The sequence below is a fragment of the Gopherus flavomarginatus genome, chromosome 11, assembly GCF_025201925.1.
Source record: "Gopherus flavomarginatus isolate rGopFla2 chromosome 11, rGopFla2.mat.asm, whole genome shotgun sequence".
Lineage (NCBI taxonomy): Eukaryota > Metazoa > Chordata > Testudines > Testudinidae > Gopherus > Gopherus flavomarginatus.
This window is the reverse complement of record NC_066627.1, coordinates 50,660,941-50,678,011: the sequence shown is the minus strand read 5'-3', so window position 1 is coordinate 50,678,011 and position 17,071 is coordinate 50,660,941. Positions and strand designations below refer to the sequence as shown.

At 47.4% G+C, this 17,071-nt stretch overlaps 2 protein-coding genes across 11 annotated transcripts in view; one reads left to right on the top strand and one right to left on the bottom strand.

Moving 5' to 3' along the window:
- TPX2 (TPX2 microtubule nucleation factor) overlaps nt 1-9,962 on the bottom strand; it is a 33,579-nt gene extending 23,617 nt beyond the window's left edge. For 4 of the 8 annotated variants that reach the window (XM_050918266.1, XM_050918272.1, XM_050918271.1 and 1 more), the window contains exon 1: nt 9,810-9,962. The gene's annotated coding sequence lies outside the window, so the exon portion shown is untranslated. Of the gene's footprint in view, nt 1-8,386; nt 8,537-9,790 lie in introns of those variants that run through there. The other 4 variants (XM_050918267.1, XM_050918269.1, XM_050918273.1 and 1 more) reach the window with 2 other exon arrangements.
- A 4,065-nt stretch (nt 9,963-14,027) lies between these two features.
- The window catches only part of BCL2L1 (BCL2 like 1), a 29,229-nt gene continuing 26,185 nt past the window's right edge, over nt 14,028-17,071 (top strand). Inside the window, exons 1-3 of one of the 3 annotated variants that reach the window (XM_050918412.1) lie at nt 14,028-14,052; nt 14,418-14,486; nt 16,149-16,825. In XM_050918412.1, coding sequence (XP_050774369.1) covers nt 16,274-16,825 — 552 coding nt within the window. In that variant the 5' untranslated portion in view covers nt 14,028-14,052; nt 14,418-14,486; nt 16,149-16,273. Of the gene's footprint in view, nt 14,053-14,370; nt 14,487-15,591; nt 15,681-16,148; nt 16,826-17,071 lie in introns of those variants that run through there. The other 2 variants (XM_050918411.1, XM_050918413.1) reach the window with 2 other exon arrangements.

Sequence of the window (17,071 nt, the reverse complement as noted above, 5' to 3'; positions counted from 1 at the left end):
TTAACAGCTCACTGAGAAGCCAAGTTACTTCTGTTCTTACTGTGACATATCTAGAGAATGTTGCCTGATAATGGGGAGGCAGTTATTGAGTTAGAAGTACGCTTATGTTCTGCACATTTATGTGGCTAAGAGAAGTCAGACAAGCATTAATAAAGTGGGAATGTTTTCCCAGTTGTACACAGTGCACCTCATATTTCTTAGAAAGCCAGCAGGGAGCTGGCAATCTGACTCCAATGAGACTGAGATACGCCATTTCCTTATCTAACTATTTGCTCAGATTGACATTTATAGGTCTCTTTCCCATTCCCCACACTCTGCATCCATTCTCCAACCAAGTCAGATTTATAGCAGAATAGTAGTTTATCAGAATGGCATCTCAGAGTTGTACACATCAGTTTGAACTCTGGACTCTGCCATTTGAATCTAGGTAGATTATGGAGTTTAAGATGACTTGACAACTCCTTAGAAATGTTCATTCTAGTATTTATAACCAAGATGAGTTTAATCAGTTTGTAGGTTATGTATACTGTGCACCCCTCAAAGACAAGGTGCTGATATGCATTTTGAAATCCCAGGTACACTTATTAACCAAAACATCTGACCAGAGGCTAGGAGTAAAGGCTGGCATCCCACCTCAATTCTTCCTGTAGGACATTGTCCTATTCTACTATTTAACAATCTCTCCTTCCATATGATCTGCACTGGGAAAGTGCCTGCTGACACCATTTTTACCAAAGGACAGTTTTTCTATGATGGCAGGCATGGGGCACATCTACTTTGCCAAGTTCTCACTCTGGCTCTGCTCAGCTAGTTGACCAACATATGCTGCATTTGTGAAGGATGAACATGGTTAGTTACAGAACTGCACTTCATAGAGTACATAACGGACAAGAGTTGAAGTGGTCAGTTTCTGTTCAGACTAAGGGCTTTTCAATGCACAGAGTTACTCCTGAATAATTATGTGTTGACACTCTTATTCCAGAATAAGGGTGGTTCGGAGTAAGCTAAACTGGAACGAGGCACTCTTACTCTGGAATAAGAGGCCACAATTATTCAGGAGTAACTTTCGGGCTTTAAAATTTACAACCAAACCTAATCCAAAATAGTTTTCAAGCATAGACAAGCCCTAAAAATCAACTAGAGATCTACCCAACTTTCCAAAGAACTAACCAATTACATATAACACGAGCATGTAAGTACAAAATTAGAAAGGCCAAGGCACAAAACAAGATCAAACAAGAAAACATTCTACAAATACATTAGAAGCAACAGGAAGACCAAAGACAGAGAAGGACCATTACTCGGTGAGGAGGGGGGAGAAAGAACAACAGAAAATGTGAAAATAGCAGAGGTGCTTAATGACTTCTTTGTTTTGGTTTTCACCAAGAAGTTTGATGGTGATTGGATGTCTCACATAGTGAATGCCAGTGAAAATGAGGTAGGATCAGAGGCTAAAATAGGGAAAGAACAAGTTAAAAGTTACTTACAAGTTAGATGTCTTCAAGTCACCTAGAATACTCAAGGACCTGAATGAGGAGATACCTGAGCCATTAGCAATTAATCTTTGAAAAGTCATGGAAGATGGGAGACATTCCAGAAGACTGGAAAAAGGCAAATATAGTGCCCATTTATAAAAAAGGAAATAAGGACAACCCAGGGAATTACAGACCAGTCAGCTTAACTTCTGTACCCGGAAAGATAATGGAGCAAATAATTAAGCAATCAATAAAACTCATGGATTTTCACAAAGTTCAGTGGCCAATGGCCTCAGATATTTTTGAGCATAATTTGCCTATTTTGACCAGGTAAGCGAGATCTGAGCTGTGGTTCTCAACCTGCAGCCTGATCAGCACACAGCTGTGGCCCATGCGACATCCTCAGGGCCATACAGGTAGTATTGGATGTGGCCCACAGTGGTAAACAGGTTGAGAACCACTGGATTAGAGCATAAGAAAAAGAATCACTGTTCTCAGTTTTCATAATAAACAGGTACATAGCTCTTCAGATTTTAGAATAGTCTAATATTGGATAGACTTAAGATTGTCAGTAAAGACAGGGCACTCTCTCTTATGGAGAGCCAGAACTGTTCTTTGTTCCAGACTTTGTAACCAGAGTGTGAATGAATCTTGAAATTCAGAAACATCAAATATGCATAGTCTACCGAGGATGACTGTGCCAACTAGAGAGACCACAGATGATGGCATAGCAGCAGGCCTCGTGTAGTGAATTTCCCAGATGTGGCTTAGTCCTGCAATTGCATGAATCCCTGGGGCTGCCCCCTGGTAGAGTCAGGACATACACCTCTTTGCGCATCAACTCGTTTGAAAGCGATGTGATGGGGTGTTTTTATCCATCCTGGCAACATGGCCAAAAAGCACCCAACACTGCTTTTGAATATGAGGGACTGAAGGAAGACCAGATATTTTTTTAAAACCTGTGTCTTGACATGTTCCCTGTTTTAGTAACTTGTTACATTGCTGTCACACCACAGTGCCTTTCAATATATAATGGAACAATCCTTAAAATCCCTACAAGATCTTATTATTCTGTTTTACAGATGGGAAGACCAGGGCAAGGTAAGTAACTTGCCAAATGTGACACTTTCTCAGGGCACCCAGTATCATAGGTCACCTGGTTACCCCCTGCCTCCAGCATGAGGGAGTCTATCTTGTGGCAGCTCTTGCACAGCACCACTCTACCATTTAACCCTCTCCTCAGGACTCTGCCAGTCCTACTTTGCTTTGCAAGTTAACACTAGGTGTACCCCTATCCCTGAAGGGCATTCTCCCTATAGCTTCCAGCCCCGTCACTGGACACTCTCAACACTTACCAGTTAAGCTTTTGCCAAGAGACGGCATACATTACTCCTGGGGAAATTCTGCAGGACTGCGCACCCACAGAAAACATCCCCCCCGCAGAATGCCTGTGATTCCCTGCAGAAAACGGCAGGAAAGAAAAGGGAAGCCGCCAGGGGTGGGGACCATGGGTGCCCTTTTGGGGGGGATTGCCTACCCCAGAGGCAAGGCATTGGGGGGGCACACGGGGTTACCTGCTGCTGCCCCCCCCCCCCACCACTTCTGCAAGCACAGAGCTGCCCAGCTGAAGGAGGCTGCGTCTGAACTCCTCTGACTCTGCAGCTGAACTTCACCTCCTGGTTTCTAGTGCCAGTCATGCTCCCCTTTTGCATGCTGGGAGCCTTCAGGTTTTCTGTGCAACAGTGAGTGCCCGGGGTGGGGCTGGGTAAGGGGTCATGGGGAAATGACGAAGGGGTGGGGGTGAGGAGAATGAAATGAGGATGGGGAATCAGAGGGGCAGGGGGAGCAGGAGCCCAGCATGTGGCATCTTCTCAGCAGCAGCTGAGGCTTCCTTGTGAAACAGGTCAATCGAACCCTCACTCTGACAATCCCTAACCCTTCCTACACCTGGACCCAAACCCCACTTGGCCCCAAGCAGCTGCACCTGGACTCCCCCAAGTCCCACCTCCATGCCCCCCCAAGCCTCATCTCCCCACATCCGGACCCACACACTGAGGGCCCCCCCCCGCCCCATCTCCCTACAACCAGACCCCCCTGCTGAGCCCCAATAACCCTCACTCAGATCCCCTGCAGAGTCCCATTGCCCCTGCCATGCTGGAGTCACATTTATTTATTGACAAATTTTAAAATATTGTGCACATAATTTTTTTTTTTTTTTTGCGCGCAGAATTCCTTCAGGAGTAATATATAGAGCTAGAAGCTTACATCTTGGTTAGTACCACAGCACTCAGGTATATTTAACATAAGACAAGAATAAGTTTAAGTGATACGGAGTAAGGATAATGGAAACGGAACTGGTTATACAAACAAAACAGAAGTATAACATGGTTTCTAGAGACTAAAAAGTAACTCAGGCTACCATCCTTGTCTAAAGCAGTTTCTCCCCCTCATTATTATTAAATACACAAAGTAGGATTTAAATGGTTCCAACAGTAACAGACAGAACAAAGTCAGTTAACGAGCAAAATAAAATAAAATGCGCAAATCTGTGTCTAATCAAAGTGAATACAGATAATCTCACCCTTAGACATGTTTTAGTAAATTTTTTCCTCAGACTGGACACCACCTTCCAGGCCTGGGCATAATTCTTCCCCTTGGTACAGCTCTTGTTCCAGCTTAGGTGGTAGCTAGGGGGATTTTTCATGATGGTTCTCTCTCTTCCTTTGTTTTCTTCCACCATTTTATATATCTTTTGCATAAAGCGGGAATTCTTTTGTCACTCTCTGAGTTTCCATCCCTCCATCTCAATGGAAAGACACTAGGTTAAAGATGGATTTCAGTTCAGGTGACATGATCACATGTGACTGCAAGGCTTCATTACCCACTTGCCAGCACACAGGTATGCAGGAAGATTTACAGGTAAAACACACCCATCTGCAGACAATGGTCCTAGTTAATGGGAGTTATCAAGATTTCAAATCACCATTAATGGCCCACACTTTACATAATTACAATAGGCCCTTAGAGTTATATTTTATATTTCTAGTTTTAGATACAAGAGTGGTGCATTTATACAAATAGGATGATCACACTCAGATTATAAGATTTGTAAAGATACCTTATAAGAGACCTTTTGCATGAAGCATCTCTTAGCTACCTTATATTTACTTATTAAATCTTTATAAAACCATATAGACTGCACATTCCAAGGGGGTCTCCACCCACAAGAGAAAGTCTACTTAAACCCCTGGGAGATCCCTCCATTTGGTCTTCAGCTGGCTGAAGAGGGAGCCTCTCCACCCTCCAGGATACTTGGAAGAAACTGGAACAAAGGGGTGTGAGTGATTGCTTGACCCAGGCTAAAAGGAGATTAGTCTGTAAAAGGGAGCATTCTGGAACTGTTGAGGATCTTATCTGTATTCAGTTTTATTAGACATAGACTTGAGCATTTTATTTTATTTTGCTTGGTGATTTACTTTATTCTATCTGTTACTACCTGGAACCACTTAAATCCTACTTTCTGTATTTAATAAAATCACTTTTTACTTATTAACTCAGAGTATGTATTAATACCTGGGGGAGCAAACAACTGTGGATCTCTCTATCAGTGTTATAGAGGGAGAACAATTTATGAGTTTACCCTGCATAAGCTTTATACAGGGTAAAACAGATTTATTTGGGTTTAGACCCCATTGGGAGTTGGGCATCTGGGTGTTAAAGACAAGCACACTTCTGTGAGCTGTTTTCAGGTAGACCTGCAGCTATGGGGCAAGTAATTCAGACCCTGGATCTTTGTTGGAGCAGACAGGAGTGTCTGGCTCAGCAAGACCGGGTGCTCGAGTCCTGAGCCGGCAGGGAAAACAGGAGCAGTGGCAGTCTTGGTACATCAGTTGGCAGCCCCCAGGGGGAGTTCTGTGATCCAACCCGTCACAAGTAGGTATACATAATTCCTCATAGTGTTAATACATACACATCACAATGATACTAATGATCAGTGCATCACCAGTTTCCACTGATAGTCACAACATTCTTTACATATGAATACTAGGACAGCAATGCATTAGGTGTAGTGAGTTTGGCAGGCCCCATAAAAGTTGCTGACACAACAGTGAACCCTTTGCCAATGAGGGGTTCAATGACATCCAGGAATTCTATGGTAGAGCTGCTACTGCAGTTCCACTTGAGCAGTGGTTCTCAAACTTATTTTTTCCACAGACCACTTGAAAATAGCTGAGGGTCTCGGGGGACCACTTAATGATCTTTCCAAACGTTTGTACCATTAGCTAACTTTTGTAAAGCGCTTTGGATATAAGTGCTATATAAAATAAACCTTAATATGTTTTGTTTGTTCTACAAATAAAAGCACACAACTCATTTTAATATTAGTAATCTTATCTTTCTAATGCAATGGATGTGCCCTCTCCCCTGCTACAGCAGCCCCTGAGCTGGGGCTGGAAAGGAGGGGGAGGTCTATTTCAACAAATTGATGTTTTTTAAATGTTTTGATTTTGACAAAATTATTTCTAAAATGACTTTTGAAATTCTCTTTTCAAATGTGTGATGAACTAGGAATGTTCTTAATGTTTTCTCTGAATACTGTGTTGGTGCCTCAGTGTCCCCATGGAAGTTCTTACGTATCTGGCAGAGCAAAGGGCCAGTGCACCTAAATGCCTGACCCCCTGTCTCCTAGCAACTGATGGCCTGGGCCCCTTCTCTGCAAAGGTGCCAACTGAAGGTGTTGGAGACAAAGATCAGGTGACCTCCTGGCCCAGGGAAAGGAACTGAGCAGAGGAGATGGGGCTGGAGGGGTTGTTAGTCTGGAGCTGGCTGGGGACGAGGAGTGAAGTGCAGACGTGGGGTCTGGCTCACTGCCCCAGAGAATAGACCCGGCCGAGAGGTCCGGTTCGCTGTATCTACAAGCTCTGTTTTAGACCCTGTTCCTGTGATCAAATAAACCTCTGTTTTACTGGCTGGCTGAGAGACACGTCTGACTGCAAAGTGGGAGTGCAGGACCCTGTGGCTTCCCCAGGACCCCGCTGGGGCGGACTCGCAGTGGGAAGCGTACAGAGGGGCGGAGAATGCTGAATGCTCCAAGGAGAGACCCAGGAGGTGAAGACGTGTGAGCTTCTTGCCCTGAACAAGTCTGCTCCAAGGGAGAGGAGGCTCCCCAAAGTCCTGCCTGGCTTGTGGGGAGCAGTTCCAGAGCATCGCCTGGGGACTCCGTGACAAAATGTGCCTATGTTGTAACAAGAAGAAATTACACAACAGCACGATAACAAAAATGGAAAGTGTTTGTTCTTAATAGCTAAAGGAATCCAGTGCTCTGATACCAAATTTGACATTTCAGTTACTTTGGAACTTCTTGCACTAGCCCATTCTCCAATATACTCTTTAACCAAATGTTAAGTGTTTGTGTGTGTATGCAGCAAAGAATCCTGTGGCACCTTATAGACTAACAGACGTTTTGGAACATGAGCTTTCGTGGGTGAATACCCACTTCGTCAGATGCATGTAGTGGAAATTTCCAGGGGCAGGTATATATATGCAGGCAAGCTAGAGATAATGAGGTAGTTTAATCAGGGAGGATGAGGCCCTGTTCTAGCAGTTGAGGTGTGAAAACCAAGGGAGGAGAATCTGGTTCTGTAATTGGCAAGCCATTCACAGTCTTTGTTTAATCCTGAGCTAATGGTGTCAAATTTGCAGATAAACTGAAGCTCAGCAGTTTCTCTTTGAAGTCTGGTCCTGAAGTTTTTTTGCTGCAGGATGGCCACCTTAAGGTCTGCTATAGTGTGGCCAGGAAGGCTGAAGTGTTCTCCTACAGGTTTTTGTATATTGCCATTCCTAATATCTGATTTGTGTCCATTTATCCTTTTCCGTAGCAACTGTCCTGTTTGGCCGATGTACATAGCAGAGGGGCATTGCTGGTATATGATGGCGTATATTACATTGGTGGACGTGCAGGTGAATGAACCGGTGATGGTGTGGCTGATCTGGTTAGGTCCTGTGATGGTGTCGCTGGTGTAGATATGTGGGCAGAGTTGGCATCAAGGTTTGTTGCATGGATTGGTTCCTGAGCTAGAGTTATTATGGTGCGGTGTGCAGTTACTGGTGAGAATATGTTTCAGGTTGGCAGGTTGTCTGTGGGCGAGGACTGGCCTGCCACCCAAAGCCTGTGAAAGTGCGGGATCATTGTCCAGGATGGGTTGTAGGTGTGTGCATGTTTTGTTTGCAATGGCACCTGAATGCCACAAAATATAGTCTGGGATATACACCTTAATACACTTAAAACTGCCTTCTCCAAACAAGGATATTCCACCAAAGAAGTAGATAGCATCATAGAACAAACTACTATGACTCCCTGAAAGAGCCTGCTTCAATACAGCAAAAACTTCCCAAAACCCTTGCTCTGGCCTTCAAAGCACCCCACCCCCAAACCTCATCAGAAGCCAGCACCCCACCGACCAGGCCACACCAGAGCTTGCCAGAACAGATGCAAAAGCTGCAGCCACATCTCCGCTCCTATGACTATTAACCCCCCCACGCCCCAGCACAGCTCCCCCATTTTGAGTTGGTCAAAACTTCAGCAAACGTGGCAGTTGAGTCGGGGCAGAGAGACGGGCCTGGAGCAACCCGCCCCTCCTAGCAACAGGCCCCGAGCCCCGAGCCGGGCACGAAGCTCGGCGGCTGCTCGCCCCCGCCCCGGGCACCAGCGGGGAGAGGGGCCCGCTCCCGGGAACGCGGGACTCCCACCCCTCCGGCTACAGCCGGGCCCCAAGTCTGACACGGCCGGGGACCCACTAACGCCGCCCCCCCAGGCGGAGACCCCAGCCGGGACGGGCGGGAGAGACCCCAGCCCGCGGGGGCCAAGGGGCCCCGCTGCTCAGGAGCCAGCCAGGCCCAAACCCACTTACCGCCGCTCCCGCCAATCCCAGCCCCGCTCTGCGCGACAGTCTCCACTGCACCGCTTCGCTCCGCCGTTAACAAGTTTGAACAACGGCCCCTAGTCCAAACTCACCAATCACCGCGGGCTGTCATCCCCATCGAACGTGCGGATTGGACAAGCCGCGGGACGGAGCACAGTGCCCGGATGGAAACCAGCCCGCCCTGCTCTCCCATGAAACCAACTGCCCTCACGGAGACTTCTGGGACATGTAGTCTCCAGCCTGAGGGCGGCTCACACGGCAGGCGAGCGTTGAAACCACAACTCCCAGAAGGCAACAAGAACCGAAGTGCGTACCAATCCGAGAAGGAACTTTCAACGTTGGGGTTGAAGTGGCCAATCAGCTTTCAGTAAGTAAGGGACTGTTTGCTACGTTTCAGGAGCGGGGGCAATTGGTGTCCTTGGTGGCTGGAATAGTCCATTGTGAAGCTGATATAACTATGGAGGCAGGGCAGGTAGACTACAGGTGACACTGGCGCTTGGCTCATTCCCATACCAAACCCTTCCCCCAACTCAGTGGGGTGCCACGTCTCCCATCCCCTCCAGCCCCATTGCCTCAACTCAGTGGGTCGAGCCATGTGATCTTCCCCAGCATAGAGCTAGGGGGTTGTGCCCTTTTCCCTCATCACCTTCCATGCCAAGGAGTCTCCCTAGTCGGGCACCTCCCAGGATCGGGCCCAACACACCTAGCCAGCTTTACACCAACACACTTCTCAGTAGGTTTATTTGATTGTGCAGATGTCTAAATAACCCCCATTTTGAATTTTGGTTTGGTCAAAACTTGATGTGCTCACAAATAGTTTGGGGTTGCCCAAAACTGCATTTATCAGCAAGTGGTTTATTTGCTGAAATATTTCCCCTATCGCTAGCAGTAAAATATGGTATTGCACACTCCCAGATAACCCTGATCCTGCACCGCTCCCATAAACGGCCAGCATGTCCCTGGAGGGAGGCGCGGGGGTGGGGGGGGGACTCTGCACATTGCCCCAGCCTGCAGGCATGCTCCCACAGCTCCCATTGGTTTCAATTCCTAGCCAATGGGAATTGCGGAGTTGGTGCTCGGGGTGCGGGCAGCGCGCAGAGACCCCTGCCCCTCCTCCAGGGGCTGCAGGGATGTGCTGGCCACTTCCGTGAGCAACACGGGGCCAGGGCAGGCAGAGCCTGCCTTAGCCCTGCTACGCCGCTGGACGTTTAGCACCTAAAATCTCCCAGTTTGGCTCAATTCCAGGATAAAGCCCAATTCCAGGAGACTCCCAGCGAAACCAGGAGGTTGGCAACCCTAAGCGTAAGATCAAAACAGCTTGAGCAACCCAGACTTCTTTATTCCGTTACCTTAGTTTGCATGCAACCAGACTATTTGACTTTAAAACCTTACCCTGCCGAGAATACGTTACCCTTTAGTTGACTGCTCTTTGCACTGGCCAGGTACAGATAGTCGGTGTGATTCAGGTTTCCTCAGTTCAGGGGGTGGGGTGGGTCACACGGTCAAAAAGAACAACATCCTAGACCAAGACATGCACACATACCCTCATGAGGTTCTACACATTTAATTTCATCTGCCTGCCCTGTTTTGAAGCAGGTCAACCAATCAGGTTAGGCCAAATTTAGTGTTATCGCTTTGGCTGTAGAATTCATGCTTATTTTCTTGTAGCCAATTATTGTTTTAGTTTATAAGTTATGCTCAAGGAGATAGCTTACTTCTATATAGCCCACTGTCTCGACTGTGGTTTTCCTTAGTTTTCTAGGTAACTTACCTCTAAATGGGTTATTGGCTTGATTGTGGGTGAGGTTATCTTGATGACCTATGCCTAAAGGCCTAGCCCTTCAAACCCACATAGAAATCTGTTTTTTGGCTGCAGCGTCTCTTAACCACAAGTTCCAAATGTGGTTTCAATAAGCCGTACCCGGGGGCATGATCTATTATACCATATAGGAGTCAACATAAAATGTTGTCTGGCTGTAGGCAGTTGCAGCTTAATTTTGCAAAGCTTGCTTTTTAAAGATAATTTTGTGAAGCTCATTTTATAAAGCTTCTGGAAGTGTTAGGCCTAACACTGGCAATACTGTTGTTCATCTTAAGCTTGACAACACTCTTGCCCAAATTAATCACAACTGCCTATCATTACAGGGGCCAATATGAACATATGTAAGGAACTCACCCAGGAATAAGCACCACTGCAAACCACCCCATCTTTTGCAGCAAACTCCAGGCAGGGGCACTGGAACTATTTGTACAGTGGGAGTGCTGACAGCCATTGATCCAAACTATAAGCCCTGTATATGATGAAAACCACTTGGAGCCAGAGAGTGTGGCAGCACCCTAGTTCCAGCACCTGTAACTCTAGGGTGCCAGCCCCTCTCTTGGCCAATACACTGGGGATTAAACTGGAGAGCTCCAGAGCTAAAAACATCAGCTGTTACAGCTTGAGCTACTGTAGCTGGGGACTGTTAAGAACTCATATCTGCTGTAGACAGGCACAAAGGGGAACCTGAAAAACATACTCACCAAGGGGTTACACCATGCACACTTTGCACCAAGGGGTTACACCATGCACACTGTTCTGCTAACAGATGCAGAGTAGCATGTACAAAATTTAAAAACCCCAGCAAGACATGAGAAGTAATTCTTCTACTCTATTCCATGCTGATAAGGTCTCAGCTAGAGTAACATGTTGAGTTTTGGGTACCACATTTCAGGAAAAATGTGGACAAATTGGAGAAAGCCCAAAGGAGACTAGATTAAATGATTAAAAGTCTAGAAAACATGACCTATGAAAAAATTGATTTGTTTAATCTGAAGAAAAGAAGAGGGATGAGGGACATAAGTTTTCAAGTATGTAAAAGGTTGTTACAACGAGGAGAGTGAAAAATTGTTCTCCTTAACTTCTGAGACAAGAAGCAATAGTTTTAAATTGCATCGAGCATGGCTTAGGTTGGACATTAGGACAAATTGCCTATGGGGAGGTTGTGGACTCTCCAGCAGTGGAGGTTTTTAAGAACAAGTTAGATGCCTTAGGGATGGTCTAGTTATTACTCAGTCCTGATGTGAGTCCAGGGGAGAGACTAAATGACCTTGTGAGGTCCCTTCCAGGTCTCCCCTTGTGATTCTATGAAAATGCTCCATTGCACCCCCCACTTCTTTCTGCCTGAGGACGGAAAGAGCTGGAACAACCATACATGTGGGGTGACCAGATGTCCCTGTTTTATAGGGACAGTCACGATAGTTGGGGCTTTGTCTTATATAGGCACCTACTACCCCCATCCCCTGTCCTCATTTTCACTTGCTGCCTGGTCAGCCTGCATAGGTGACTGATGCAGCCCTCTGGCTTTTCAGCTGGAGCCGCTGGCATTTCCGCACGGTGCCATCTAAGCCCCAGGCATGGGAATGGATGCCCCATAGGGCTGTTGGCAGGGCTGGCCCACGCAGGACACCCAGCCCCACAGGACAGAGGCGGCGCTGATGGGCTGCTATGGGCACAGCCCCTCCAGCTGCCCGACAGCTGCAAAGTGACATCACTGAGCGAGCCAGGCGGCGCGGTCCCTTTAAATCTCCACTTCTCTAGGGCGGTCACGCGGTGTCGCCAAAGTCTGCGCTCTGACACGGCCTCCCGTTGTGTTGCGCATGCTCACTACTCACGCGTGCGCAGCCGCACGCTCAGCGAAACACATCTCGCGCATGGGTATTAACGCCCAGGCCTGGCCGGATGTTGCCGCCCCAAGCGTGAGACCCATTGGCGCATGCGTACTCCCCTCAGCCCTGACAAGGAAGCCGTTGGGGGAGGAGGCTGCTGAAGCGGCTCAAGCCCCGCGGGCTCCCAGCGATCTCTGTCCCGGCGTCTTCCTGGGCGGGGAGCAGGGGGTTGGGCTCTTCGCCAGCCTCCGAGCTGAGAGCGGAGTGGGGCCCGCAAGGCGTGAGTGACAACCGGAAGCTGCCAATGGGAGGATGCCTGTTGGTCCCGCCCCTGACCCCCCAGGGGGCGGGGCCGTGGGGAGGGGCAGAGGTGGGGGAGGGGAAAGGAGAAGGGGAGGGTCTCCTTCTCTTCTCCTGCTGTTTGTTCCCCTCCCTTGGCCGGCTCCCAGTTCTGGGGCTCTCCCCAGCAGGGCCTTTGGCTGGGGTGGATCTCAGGTCCTGGGTTACAGCCATTCTCTCATTCACCCCAAGCCTTTGCATGTGCGTGTCCTTGCCCCCCATCACACGCGGACAAGGGAACTGGAAGGCGGAACTCCTCAATGGCCTTGCCAAAGCCAAGGGAGTCAGTGCCTGGAAGGGAGGAGTCCTGGGCTTAGCCCATTAGCCCATCCTGCTACTCTTGGCTCAGAAATCACACTGGCTGTTCAGAAAAGAAGCCAATTCCTCTGTGGGCAACCAGCTAAGAGGGAGTTTCTGGTAGCATAGAGCCATCAGCAGCAACTAATTGGTACCTCTCCCACAGCCAGGAAAAAAGAGGGTCCCACAGGAGTGGGTTGCCAGGGTCCCAACAGCCTGCCCTGGATGCTTGTAAGATGCTATGAATAAGCTACAATCACTGTGACAAACTTCCAGCTCTCAGCATCAGTGGGTTACATCTGTAGGGTTTTCTTTACAATAAAGGGTGCTGGAACTTTAGCCTCCCTCCTCCAAAAAGTAAGCTAAGGTAAAAAATGGTGCTGATTTACATGCAAGACCTATCAGGAATCAGTGGCATAGTACTGAGTGAGCTTCATTAATCCCAACAGATCCTGCAACAATTAATCATGCCCACTCTACTTTTCAAATATACGTGAGACCCACTGGAAAGTTTATGAAATGCCATGGGTTCTAATTCTGCACCCTCTGCTGATGGCATGCATCTCTCCAAACAACAAAGAAGTATGAACTCTTGGGTTCTCCTAGATATATGGATTGCAACACTGGCAAGAAAGACCACCTTTTACCACCTTGCCAGAAGATTGCAGCTGTTTCTTTTGGATGAGTACTTAAAAACTGTAATCTCAGTTAACTACTGTAAATCCACCTGGGTCTGAAGATGAATGCTACGTAGAAATTCTAACTTGTTCAGCATGCAGCAGACTTTCTTTAAAGAAAGAAACTGCTAAGAGCTCATCACATGGGGACTTAAAAGTGTCCAGGGGCTCCCAGTTCATTCTTGAATATAAGAACAACCATAATGGGCAAGATCAATGGTCCATCTAGCCCAATAGCCTGTCTTCTCACAATGCCCACTGCCAGATTCTTCAGAAGAAATTAACAGCAGGGCAATTAACACACAATCCATTTCCTGTCATCCAGTCCTTCTAGCAGTCCTTCTATCAGTCAGAGGTTTAGCAACACCCTGACCACCTTGGCTAGTAGCCATTGGTGGCCTTATTCTCCAGGAATTTATCTAAATTATTTGTTTTAACCCAGCTAATACTTCAGATAGGTGAATAACAATCTTTGCTTTTAAGGAACAATACGTACTAGATCTTGATTATCTTGGAGATCACCTTCACATCTGTGACCCTGCAAAACAGATGTGCTCCAAGCCAAGTGAATGCTCTGGCTGACAGAGTCCAGATGAAATTTACAAGAGCAAAGCCTTCTCAACACACAGTTCTCAATTGGAGCTCCTCAGGAGAGGATATAAGAACTAGCCCAAGCCTGTTTGCTTTCAGAAGGTGATTTTAAAACTTCCAGCATTGATGAAGGCAAGAGAATGAATTTAAAAATAAAACAGCAATGAAAATCTAGGACCTCTATGTAAGGTGTCTGAGCAAAATATATTTGGCGCCTAGATGTTGTGTTGAGAGGCTTACTACAAATGCCTGAGAGAGAGGGCAGCAGCCAGAGGGGACTCTTGCTATGTATAGAGTTCCAAAGATCTGGGGGCTGGAAAGGGGGTGGGGCAAAGGAAGGGTTAGAAGACTAGTGGGGGAGGGACATGTGGGATGGGGAGCAGGGCAGCTCAATGCATCTTGTTGTGGGAGGGTCAGGGAGCAGCCTACTGCGTGCTGAGTCAGTGGCTGTCTTTTCTCCTCTGCAGCTGGTCCGATAGGGGCGGTGAACTGAGATTTCCCAGGCCAGAGCTTTCTCCCAGCAGCTACTCTAGAGGGTAAGTAGAAACACGCATGTATGTTCTCTCTCCAACCCATATTCTGATAGGGAGCCTATGTATCCTGTCTATTGTTACAAATCCTTGTGGTTTAGGTGAGGCCCACCCTATGCTGCTTCCCCTTGTAGGACCTAGGGCAGGGTGGAAATGGGGAAGAGAGAAGCTGCTCCTAGTAAAGCCATAGAACTGAATACAGTAAAATGCTTTTAATAAAGAGTATTGAGATGAAGGTAACTTCAGTCAGTGACTGAACTACCTAGTGATTTCTCTGTGGAACAATAAGGTTTCTTAATACAACTGATTACAGAAAGGTCTGAATATTTAGAATAACAGAAAGCCCTGGCCCTCTTTCCCTGATAGATGATGACTGTATTTGTGATGGTAAGACATTGAAAAAGAATGTATCTGGGGCATATTTCTGTAGGGTTATTTCTGTCCTTATATTGCTCCAGGGTTCTCTGGTAATATTACAGGGTTTCCCTTAAAATTCGATGGTGCCAAGTCTCGCCCACTTTTATATGTGATTGGATGCATTCCTTTTCCCTGGAAACCTCCCTCTGCAATGATTAACTACATCAGAAGTAATACAGCATAGATTTAATGTGCTTGCAGTCTTTGCTTGCTTTTCACGGGCACTCTGAAACTATTATGTGACTTCCTCTCCCAACTTTTGCTAACAAAGTAGGGTTGAGGGTGTGAACCTATAACTGGGATTCCAGTAAAACACATAAGGAGTCCGTTATAGGATCTCCTAAGGATGTAGTGGCACCCAAATCCAGCAAAGAGGAACTGCGTGGCTTCCATGCACCTGGAAGCTGGTGAAACTCAACCCAGGGCTAATCCTCTCTGGAATGGAAAAAGGAAAATGATGCTGTAAAGCTTAAAAAAACTCCCCTGTGCAGGCTGGCAGCTGCTATTGTTCTAGGCTGAGCCTCGCTAATTGTTGGAAAATGTTACTTGACAGGAATGAGAGAGGGCTGCATTGTTCTTTTAGTGCACAAGCAAATATTTCAAGGGACCTCACCCAGTAGTACGGGTCCCTTTAAAAAAAACAAACAAACCAGGAAGAGCTTTGATCTTCTCCGGGAGGCGGGGAGGAAGGGGGCGTGAGGGAGGGAGGGGCTCTTTGCGTTACTGCAGCAGAGCAGAGCTGCATGCACCACTCAATCAAGGTAATGGAGGAGCAGGCAGAGGGTAAGCGCTCGGGGCTCCAAAGCCTCTTTCTTTGCTTTCAGATTTCCAGCCTGCAGTGTTGCATGATCGCTTCGGCAAGAGCTGCTTTTTCTTCTGTGGCTTAGCAGTGGCTGACTGGGCACTGAGCCCTTGTTGACCTTAGGCAGAGGTGTAGAAACCCCTCAACCTTCTGCGCAGCTACATGACAAAAGAGCTTTCAGGCTTTCCCTCATTCATGTAGAGGTGGCTGAACTGATTGCATTTCATGTGCATGTGACTTGTGGCTGATTCAGAAGCAAGTCCAAGGGTTTTCAGTCCAGTTCTCATAGAAATTGATGGTTTTCCAGCATTTTTCTGAGGTTCTGCCTGACGTATAGCTGCAAAAACACTTGAGGGTTTCAGTTTAGGAAGAAGGTACTGATGTTAATGCCCTAACAGTGAGTATAATGTTGTATTAACAGTTTATTTGCCTCTCTTTTCCCTCTAAAGATTGTCTGCTCAGGGTTCAGATGTTTGCCTTGACTCCAGAGGAGAGCAGAGTCTGGACCTGGTAAGCACGTTGGTCAGCTTGTGTTCTGGACCATGGACTCCATGAGAATCCCCCTAATGTGAAAATGTCGAACACTAACAGGGAATTAGTGATTGACTTTCTCTCCTACAAGCTATCGCAGAGGGGATACAGCTGGAGTCGGTTCGAAGGGGAGGATGAGGTCAGGACTGATTCTGCAGAAGAGGCTGAGATGGCAAGTGTCCCTAATGGGAGTCCATCCTGGCATCCGGGTGCCAGCCACATAGTGAATGGGGCTGCTGGGCACAGTAACAGCCTTGAAGCCCATGAAAGGGTTCCAGCAACTGGAGTGAGGCAGGCACTGAGAGAGGCAGGAGATGAGTTTGAATTGAGGTATCGGAGGGCTTTCAGTGACCTCACTTCCCAACTCCACATCACTCCTGGCACGGCATACCAGAGCTTTGAGCAGGTAGTGAATGAACTCTTCCGGGACGGAGTGAACTGGGGGCGCATTGTGGCTTTTTTCTCCTTTGGAGGAGCCCTGTGTGTGGAGAGTGTCGACAAGGAGATGCAGGTGTTGGTTGGACGCATCGTCTCATGGATGACCACTTACCTGACTGACCACCTAGATCCCTGGATCCAAGAGAATGGCGGTTGGGTAAGAACATGTCTCACTTCCAAGGGGACCGTGCTCCCCACTCAGCTATAGTGCGAGTCTGATTAAAATGTAACTGGCTGAATGCCTTGTGCATGCTAGTAATTGTCCTAGATGTCCATAGTGAATCAAATGCAACTGGAATGAGCCTTTCCCTGCGCATTCTTAGCGATTTGCCGCAAGGGGTCACTCCATTGTGGCAGAGCCCACCAGCCAGGCTTATCTGAATCCCTCTTTCTTCTCAGCCTC